The following is a 10,521-nucleotide window of genomic DNA, read 5'->3' as shown; positions in this document are numbered from 1 at the left end:
TTGCTTCTGTTGTCAGTTTAACTCCACGTTCTACAGATTGAGTGTGACTTCTGGCAATGTCCTACATCTCAAACAAAAAGGGAATCCTTCCCTTGAATGAACATCCCCTGTTGGCTGCATAGCCGAGTGGTGAGAGCCCGAAACGGCAATCGAAAGGGCACCGGTTCGACACCGCTCAAGAGCATGCGGCTGTGTCTCTGGCAGGACACTTAAAGGCATGTCTGAAGGTGGATACGAAGATTGGCTTTCTTGCCTTCCCGTCCATTTACATGTAATCTAAATCTTCAACCACCGGGTGTAAGCCTGGGTAAGTCAAACAAACAAACCTCACCTAACAAATCATGCATTAACATTAAGCAATTTGTGGAACATCCTCTTCATCGAAATTATCCAAGTCATGCTCAGTCTGTAGAACGTGGAGTTAAACTGACAACAACAGCAACTGGGCGGATAGCCAGGCAAAAACGACAAATTGGTGACGCTTTGTGCACCATAGAAGGAAGAAAAAACAATGGATCGGGAAAAAGTATCGTGTCACCAGAAATTCCAAGCAAACATATTCTATTGTGTGAAATGCGATGTGCTGTTACTGTCTAAAACGTTTTTTGCCTAGACTGGATAAAGTGCAGGCCTTACTTATTAGAAGAAATGGTGTATTGAAAACGACAATAATAAAACGAAACAAACAGTTGCTTACCGAATTCTTACATATTCCCTAGTCACTCCAAATCTCCAGTTCTCCAGATTTATAAAACAATGACCACTCCAGTCCATGCCAAAACGTAAAAAGAAAGATCAACTAGCCAAAATTGTTAATGCATGGCCGGGTCACTCAAGCATGAAAATAGAATGGAGCGGAGATACCACAATAATATTAAATGGGCGGGGAATCGTTTCTAACATACCCACCCCCAAAACCAGAGTTTAACAAATGAGGGTTTTACCAATGTAAAACGATTAAAATGAAGCAAAACACAAACCAATTAATTGCCACAAGGTGGCCACATAAACGACAATTGACATGAATTATGCAAATGTCGACCAGAATCAAAAATATTCGCGGTTAGCAAGGATCACAATTGCAACATAAAAGCTGGCTTGCATTACACACAAACCTAATAGAACATACATAACAGTAGCTCGAAGACACGCCCAAGAAGAGTTAATAAACCCTTTTGACCAACATGCTTAGCGATTGCTAAGAATAAGCACAAAAACATAAGTCTACCGACAACTGGAAGTCAGCATAAACGGATACACGAAAAACAAATGATAGCATACATGGTACCAGTGGCAGAAGTGGGGATATGGCATAAACAAAAGCACACATACAACCTAATACTGCGCAATGCTATGACCAGCGCAAGTGACATTAACGTCAGAGCAAAAGTAGGCTACCAGAAAAAACACGCGACTGTTAAGTCGAGTCGTGATAGTTAAGCAATGAATTGACAAAACACAAAAAAAATAATATCGCACATAGCAAAAGCTTTAGTAGTGAGACAGGTGTGTGAAATAGTCAGACCAAAAACAGAGCTAGACTGCTACAGTGTAAATAACTGCAGGATGCAAATAGAAACAACACTATTGATGGGAGTCAATAACACAGTTATGGCAGAACTGCTGGATGCAAATGCATCGACGACGCCGCGCTAGCTGCGGTAGTGAGGAGCACAAGAATAATAATAGTAAAATAAACACAAACACGCAATACAATTCAAATATGAAACCTAAGCAGCATGAGCAATGTCAGTTGTGCAATCGTGCCAACCAGCCAGCCTAGAAAACAAAATTGTCATTTTAAAAGTCCATACTGCCCTCTAGCAGGCAGATCTTTCTGATGTCGCGAACAAACTCTGTACCGTCAGCAACCTTTACTCGCACGCGTCTGACAAGTTTATTAGTGTCCGGCATAACTTCCTTTACAATAGCCTTGGGCCAGTGCCCACGTTTAGTTGCCTCGTCCGTTACCAGTACCAAATCGCCTGGTTTCAAGCTTGGAGATGTGCCAAACCACTTTTGTCGGGGCTGCAACAGAGGGAGATATTGCAACAGCCATTGTTCCCAAAACTTGTTTGTGAGGTATTGGGTCTTTCTCCAAGAGCGTCGATAACCGTCAGCCTTCATAAAAACATCTGGCGGTAGGGTGTCACAAGCTGATCCGGTGAGTATCATACTTGGAGTCAGGGCTTGCAGATCATCTGGTGACGATGGGAGCGAAGTGATGGGACGATCGTTTAAAATTCTTTCAATCTCTGCTACCAGCGTTAGAAGGTCGAACTCATCCAACGTAGCGTTTCCTACCAGCGACCGCATCAATTTTCTTAATAAACGAAAAAATATTTCGTAGAAGCCGCCTTGATGTGAAGCACGCGGAGGGTTGAAGTGCCAGTTCGTTTCATGCCGAAGTAAGGCATCGGTGACTTTCTTTTGATGGAGGTTCTTGAGTCCTTGCCGAAGTTCGCGGTCTGCAGCAACAAAGTTTCCTCCGTTGTCACTGTACAGATCAGTAGGACAAACGTTTCTACGGCTGCAGAATCTTCGGTAGGCTTGAATGAATGCACTTGCCTCCAGGGATTGCACGACCTCAAAGTGCACAGCACGGGTCGCCAAACAATTAAAAATACAAACATATCGCTTAACACTGCTGCGGCCGCTCTTTACCATCAATGGACCAAGAAGGTCAGTGCCAGCAGCTTGAAAAGGAATGGATTTGTTTACGCGTGGAGCAGGTAAGTTGCCCATCTGCTGTTTTCCGGCGGTAGCTTTCCAAAAACGACAGTTCATACAGGAATGCAAGACCCTTTTGACAGCTGATCGCCCTTTGACAATCCAATAACGGGAAGCAATGGCGGTAAGGACTTGTGAGCATCCCATGTGTCCTTCTCGTTCGTGATACCTCATGATCACTAGATCGGTGATTGGGTGCTGATATGGGAGAATGATCGGATGCCTTCTTCCGCTTGACAGAGAAGATTGTTGCAATCGCCCACCAACTCTTAACGTTTCGTTAACAACATAGGGGTTTAGGGACTGTAGCTCCTTCAAAGCCACATGCTTCTTCAACTGCAGGTCGGACACGAGTTCCACCGGGGCGTCAAATCCTGGGTGGTTATGGAGAACTGCGAACACCGTCGGGTATGCTTGATGCTGGGCGGCTGTGACAATGGCAAGTTCAGCTTCGTCCATCTCCTCGACACTGAGCGAATCTGTCTTAACAGTCAAGGAGTCATCTCGGCATTTCCTTTTCAGGTACAATTTGAAGCGAAGCAACCATGCAACCGTTCTTTGCAGATCGTGGAAATGCGAGTAGCGGGTAAACAACCGACAGAGAGAGTCTGAGTCCGTAATCGCGTGTTGCTGAGCTGAGCAATGTTCAATGCTTTTAACCTCTGGATCGTCTGACGAAATTCCGCCAACAAAGTCGGGCTGGTTTGGCCAATTGCTCGTGACATCATGCAAAAACTTAGGACCATTAAACCAAAGCTTAGCGGTATTAACTTTATCAGGCCAAACTCCCCGAGACGCGAGGTCAGCGGGGTTTAAAGTAGTCGGTACATAATGCCATTGATTGACACTGGTAAGCATGTGAATAGTGCTCAGCCTATTAGCCACAAAGGTGTGGAAACGAGTCGAAGTATTATTAATGTAACGCAGCACAACAGTTGAGTCTGTCCATAAGACAACACAATTGAATTTAAAATCACACTCCGTCAGGATAAAATTGCAGACTTTGGCAGCGAGCACAGCAGCAGTGAGCTCCAGGCGAGGTACGCTAACAGGCTTTAATGGAGCCACTCGAGCCTTGCCAAATAGAAAATTACAAATTACTACAGAATCATCATAAAACACTTTAACATAAAACACGACCCCATAGCCACTGGTACTGGCATCACAAAAACCATGCAATTCAAAGCGGATAGCACATTTACCAAAAAGAGTCAGGCTTCTAGCGATGGAAACACATTCAAGCTCTGGAAGGGCCTTTAACCAAGCTTCCCAATTAATGTTTACTGGCCCAAGGCCATTAAGGGGTTCATCCCAATCAAGTTGAGCGTCACATGCCTGCTGCAGGAGTTGCCTAGCAGGTAAAATGAAGGGTTGTATTAGACCTAGTGGGTCGTATGTTTGCGAAATCATGGAGAGAACGCCTCTCCGGGTGTTAGGCTTTTGTTGGATACTCACCCTCACCTCCATGCAATCGCTCGCAGCATTCCACACAACACCAAGGGTTTTCTGCGTTGGAAGCTGGCACTGAGGCAAATCGACCTTCGACGCCAAGTCTTCCTGCAACACAGAACTCAAGACCTCTGCACTGTTAGACAGGAATTTAGTTAAATGGAAGCCGCCACTTTGTAATAGTTCACGCAGTTGTTGTATTAGTTCGATAGCCTGATCCGGCGATTCACATGAATGACAAATATCGTCAACATAAACATTTTTTAAAACTGTGTTAACAGTGTTTTGATCAGCACCTGCTTCATTGTCTTTGGCAGTCATCCGAAGTGCGAAGGCAGCACAGCATGGCGACGACTTTGCTCCAAACACATGAGTTTGCATACGGTAGTCGACAGGTTCCCGCTTGAGATCATCGTCCGGATACCATAAGAATCGAAAGGCATCCCTGTCTCCTTCGTCTACACGTACTTGGGAAAACATGGCCTTAATATCGCCCACAACAGCGATCGGATGTTGCCTGAAGCGAAACAATGTTCCTACAAGGTTATTGGTGAGATCTGGGCCATGAAGCAGCTTGTCATTTAATGACACGCCTTTAAACTTCGCGCTGCAGTCGAAAACGACTCTAAACTTGGCCGCATTGGTCGTGCAGTGATGGGGCACATAGCACGTCTTCCCTGGTGTGTCTACCACACCAGTTTCAAGTGGCACAGCATAGCCACATTTAACATATTCCTGCATTTTATCACGATACTTATTGAATAACACCGGGTCAGTAATAAATCGGCGCTTCATTCCCTCTAGGCGCTTGAGTGCCATAGAGCGATTATTGCACAAGTCCGGGTCTTCATCCTTCCACAACAGCCCTACAGAATAGTGTCCATCCACCTTCTTCACCGTGTCCTGCATGATCTGCAGCGCACGTTTATCCTCAATTGAAGGACAGGGGGCCTGTGGCTCATCGATGTCATTAAAATCCTGCAACAATACATTTAACATTCTATCGCAAGACTCCTTTACGCTAAGAAAGTTTACCATTACTGGTGAGTTGAGTTGCCTATCGCCACCATCTTTCCCATAAATGGTCCAACCCAGAAGAGTGTGCAGTCCACATGGTTCTCCTGGTGCGCCAGTACGAACTTCCTGCAAAAGATAAGCCTGGTGAAGATCGCTACCCAATAACAACTCAACCTTCCTATCTTTTAGTTCAGGGAACTTTAAGTCCTCCAAATGACTATATGCACTACTAAGTGCTTCGGTGGGAATACTGTGGCTGACATCCACAATCTGGTCCATCACCAGAGCATCTGCAACGGAAAACACAGCCTGCTCTTCCATTCCCTGCACAGCCAAAAAATCAATTTTCTTGTCATGAAAGGAGACAGCATTGGTGGTCAGCAACTCCACATTGCTTTTTGTCGCAGCAACCCCTAAGCGAGATACGAGGCTTGAGGAGCATAGACTGACGCTAGAACCTTCATCGATAAAAGCATAAGTATAGGTATAGTTGGAGGGGTCTCCAGCCCATACCTTAACTGGTAAAACCTTAAAAATTGTTGTCCCAGATGTAGCTGGCACAGTTGCGGACGTTGTTGCTGAGATGCTCTTCCTCGGGGAAGAGGGACTTTCCACTTCCACACGGTTTACATGCAGAAGTGAGTTATGCCTCGATCCACACGTTGCACAAGATTTCTTAAATCTGCAATCAACCACTCTGTGGCCTGCTCTCAAGCAACAAAAACACAGTCTATGCTTTTGCACCAGGGTTCTTCTTTCTGCAACAGGTTTTTGTTTAAACATCTCACACTTCCATAGGGCATGCGACTCTGCACACAAACAACAGGACTCTTGTTTATGGTTAGCAGATTGGGAAATCTGCTCTTGGGTTGTGCAAACCGAAGCACGCTTGTAGCCACCTTGCGGATTAGATCGAGCCAGCGATGGTTGTGGAGCTCTCTTAACATCTTTGCCTGGTTGCATAAGATGGCCATATTGGCTGTCGGCTCGAGAGGCTGCATCCTCGACCAAGACTCTTAAATCACCAAACGTGGCACAGTCCGATCCTAAGTGATTAACATGAACAAACTGCTCCTTTAACTTATAAGGAAGTCGCAGGAACAGCCGTTGAAGCACCTCGTCACTGTTTAAAAGGTGAGACTTACCCCAGCCATCGAAACTGACTTCACACTTATACATCTTGTCGCAAAGCTTTGTGAGGCCCGGCGCATCCCACTCTGAAATAGGGGGTCCTTGCAGCAAATCTTCCTTCACTTTGGCCATGAGTTTTCCAGGGTTGCCAAACCTTTTTCTTAATCTATCCCATGCCATTCCATATGCTCTTTCACTATTTTGCAAGCAACTCAGGCCAGAAATTACTTCCAAGGCCTGGCCTACACAATTGTCCTCCAAAAAGGCGATGCGATCTTCAAAGCTTAGATAGTTTGACTCAATGTATCGTTCAAAACGCCTTTTAAAGTTAAAGAACTTTAACACATTGCCGTCAAACTTCTCCAGCGACAACCGAGGACCATGAACATTTTGAAACCCTGCACTGAGCTGGGGTTGAGGCACGACGATGGGAAATTCACTACTATTATTAGCTTCAGTGCGAAAGGGAGATGTGTAAGGATTAAGAATATTACTAGCACTACTGCTGCCCTGAAGGATACCCTGTTCTGCTTTTACAGGTGGTATCTTTACACCACTCTCACGGGGTGTCACGTGACTGCTAGACTCAGCAGCTTTGCCTGTGTCACTGCCTGCATCCATAACCACCGATGATGTTTGATGTGACACTCGCTTGGATTGCTCTCGACAGCTTCGAATGAGGGTAGAGCATGCTTCAAGCAAACCATAAATGCTTTCCCCCATACGGTTCATCCTAGATTCTATTGAGCCTGATTGCTGTGGTTTGCATTTGAGTAAATCTAAACGTTTAAGGGAGAGCTTCCTTTGAAGTTCAAGGCATCTTTTCTTTACCTCCAAAACTTCAGAAGAGCTCAGGAAATCATCACTTGAGCATAGCTCCATGTCGATGGAAGTTATGCCAAGCTCGATTTCAACCAGCTCTTGTTCTAACACAACAAGACCTGGCAGCTCTTCGCTACTGTCATGTTGACCACTAATATTAGAGGCGGCCTCATGCTGCTCTGTTGAGCCACTAGCATAACCATTTGGCTTACTCCGTCTTGGAGTTTGCTTGGGCTTTTTACGAGCCATAATTAACACACAGCAATATACAAGCTACAAAAAACAAAATCTGTATGGTACTTACCTTTGGTGAGGTGACAATTGACCTTCACGATGTTACGGAGAATGTCAGTAAGCAACCTACTAAAATTACAGGGTTTAACGGTAGGCTAACCAGTTCTACCTGACTAGAACAATGGCCTGACAGAGTACAGGCTTAGAAGCTTCAATCTTTGGCAGACCTGACAAGACTGCCCAAAGTGAAGATCTATTTACAAAATTTAAACCAAGTTTACAACGTGGCGGGCTCAAAGGCACAAACCAAAAAATGAATCCTTGGCAGACCTGAAAAGACTACCCTAGGATAACAAACAACTAGTTACAAAGTTCAAAGAAACTTTACAGCATGGCAGGCTCAAAGGCACAAACCAAAAAATGAATCCTTGGCAGACCTGAAAAGACTACCCTAGGATAACAAACAACTAGTTACAAAGTTCAAAGAAACTTTACAGCATGGCAGGCTCAAAGGCACAAACCAAAAAGTTAATCCTTGGCAGACCTGAAAAGACTACCCTAGGATAACAAAACAAATTACACAACTAGCTAAAGTGAGCTAGACAAAGGCACATACCATAAATGAATCCTTGGCAGACCTGAAAAGACTACCCTAGGATAACAAACAAATTACACAACTAGCTAGAGTTAACTAGACAGGCATAACCTTGCACCAAGCAAAGGTATGTTTTATAAATGATGTCTAAAACGTTTTTTGCCTAGACTGGATAAAGTGCAGGCCTTACTTATTAGAAGAAATGGTGTATTGAAAACGACAATAATAAAACGAAACAAACAGTTGCTTACCGAATTCTTACATATTCCCTAGTCACTCCAAATCTCCAGTTCTCCAGATTTATAAAACAATGACCACTCCAGTCCATGCCAAAACGTAAAAAGAAAGATCAACTAGCCAAAATTGTTAATGCATGGCCGGGTCACTCAAGCATGAAAATAGAATGGAGCGGAGATACCACAATAATATTAAATGGGCGGGGAATCGTTTCTAACAGTTACTTCTTGGTTAATAATTTAGTAGTGCTTTCATCACTTCGTCTTTTGCCTAACACTCAGAAAGAAATCATATCACTTCATCGGTCAATTAAAGAAGCATTTACATTGATACTATAAAATGAATTTATGAAAAGGTTGTTCAAATCTTGAATTGAAGCATGCAATCGTCTTCCTTTCCGAAAAACAACAAAAATGAATACCAACAAAACAACATATATCTAGCTAAAATAATACTAATTTTATCATTAAAAGCATGATTTAGGGAGCTCGATTTAAAAATGCTGTTGGGGCAAGGTCTAAACAGAATCAAATTTCAAAAAAAAATGGATTTATTAATATTTTGGGCTAAGACAAAAATTTATCACCCATGCAAGTTGAAATGAAAAATTTGCCTCAAAAGGGGCCACCCTAATCGCACAGGCATTGCATTGTTTTGTCTAATCACGCAAGTCTCGTGAGGGGTGCGGAAAATTGTGTAGGCTACGTGATAAAGTGACCAGACGTCACCATCATTATCCAAACTCGGTTTCGTCTCCACTATTGGTGGTGGCCGATTTTTTTCCTTGCAACTATTGTCTTTACTCCTATTCCGTTCTGTCCATCGCATCTTTTTCCTTTCTACTGCCTCATTTTTACCTGTTTTGCTTTGGTCGTTCCCGTTTCCTTTTCTCATCTACCTTTAAAGTCAACGCGGTTCGATGGAAACTTCCTTGTTTTTTCGTTTGTTTAATGTACAATTGTAGCCTACATGCCTATACCATCTTACTGTATTTGCTTTTGCAAGTTGGTTTATGGTCTTCTTCATTTCAAGCATAGCCATTCAGTTCACCAGTATTTTTTCCCTTCTCATTTTTACCCCACATATTGCTCCCACCATTGCCCTTTCCTTCTCAAAATTGCCAGTTCACTCTCAGTAGGCTACCTGTGTCTCGCACCCGTGCAATATTTCAAGCTACATGTCACTCCAATGCACCTTCTTTTCAACAGGGTTAAAAAAAGCAGTTAATACAGTTTTGTACATTTATGTTGCCTTTTCTTGCCTTGAGTGCAAGTACCGTGCATTGTAAGGAAATTTAAGGAAAGACCTTCTGAAAGTTCACTTCACAGAGATAGCGCATTGTGTAGTGTCCTTTTGGTAGAGCATTCTCAACAACCACCTCGTGTCGACAACCATCCATTGCAACAACTTGCTGTTGAGAAGCATCTTAAGCAGCAGCTGTCAGTCTGCGGTTTTCAATTGGTTGTTGCAGCAAAATCATAGCCTAGCAAAGGCAAGTCAATCTACGTTATTAAACTGAAATCAGCAGATAAAATAGACAGCTAGATGAAAAGAGATTGAGCGGAAAATCGCAAAATGAGGGCTTAAATCGAAAATGCAAAGTAAATTTTTGCAGACAGAAGCCAAAGACGTTTTATAAGTTAAATTAGTTATCATAACTAAACAAACTAAAAGCGACTTTACTTTTTGAAAATTAGGTTTTAAAGATAGGTCTTGGTTAATTTATGGCAGCTCAAATGCAATCCCAGCTTCATATAAACTGCTTGCATTAATGTCACGCTTTTGTCATGAATAGGCTACAAATCGAAAAGACTAGCCCACTTTCCCGTGTTTTACGAATAAGTTAGGATGAAACCAGAAAAATGTTTACGGCAATCTTGCAACACCTACCGTAGGCTACTCTAAGTGTTTTGGTACAGTAGCAAATCATATTTGAAACTTTAAATGCCATAAACAAAAAAAATTAAAGAAAAAAAACTGGAGTTGGGCTCTGTTTAAATTCACGTAGGCCTACCGTAATTTGGGGTGAATAGGGACAAAAAACTAACTTAATTAAACTTAATATTTCAAACACAATATTTGCTTTGCGGATACATATAAGTTTATTAGTTATTATTTAAGGCTGATAACTTTCTTGAATAATAGGCTATATTGCAACTGCACAGAGATCAAGATCACTTGGGTAAGTTTATTATGGTCAAAACTTTGTTTGTGGAATCGGTTTAGTCACAAATACACTTTTTCTGCGTTTGCACCTTGTTAGGTTTGTTATCGTACATATACAAAAAAATGGACCAACTATGTTT

General features: G+C 42.8%; 1 protein-coding gene across 1 annotated transcript; it reads right to left on the bottom strand.

The window, feature by feature from the left end:
• Positions 1 to 1,800: 1,800 nt before the first annotated feature.
• LOC145773815 (uncharacterized) lies at positions 1,801 to 7,398 on the bottom strand. Its single transcript, XM_082584943.1, has 2 exons — positions 3,933 to 7,398; positions 1,801 to 3,671 (listed from the first exon to the last, which is right to left on the bottom strand). Exons 1-2 carry the CDS (start codon positions 7,396 to 7,398, stop codon positions 1,801 to 1,803), a joined length of 5,337 nt encoding a protein of 1,778 aa, XP_082441069.1.
• Positions 7,399 to 10,521: the final 3,123 nt, after the last annotated feature.

This window comes from Aplidium turbinatum, chromosome 7 (assembly GCF_918807975.1).
Source record: "Aplidium turbinatum chromosome 7, kaAplTurb1.1, whole genome shotgun sequence".
Lineage (NCBI taxonomy): Eukaryota > Metazoa > Chordata > Ascidiacea > Aplousobranchia > Polyclinidae > Aplidium > Aplidium turbinatum.
The sequence above is the reverse complement of the archived record's forward strand: the minus strand, read 5'-3'. Positions and strand labels throughout refer to the sequence as shown.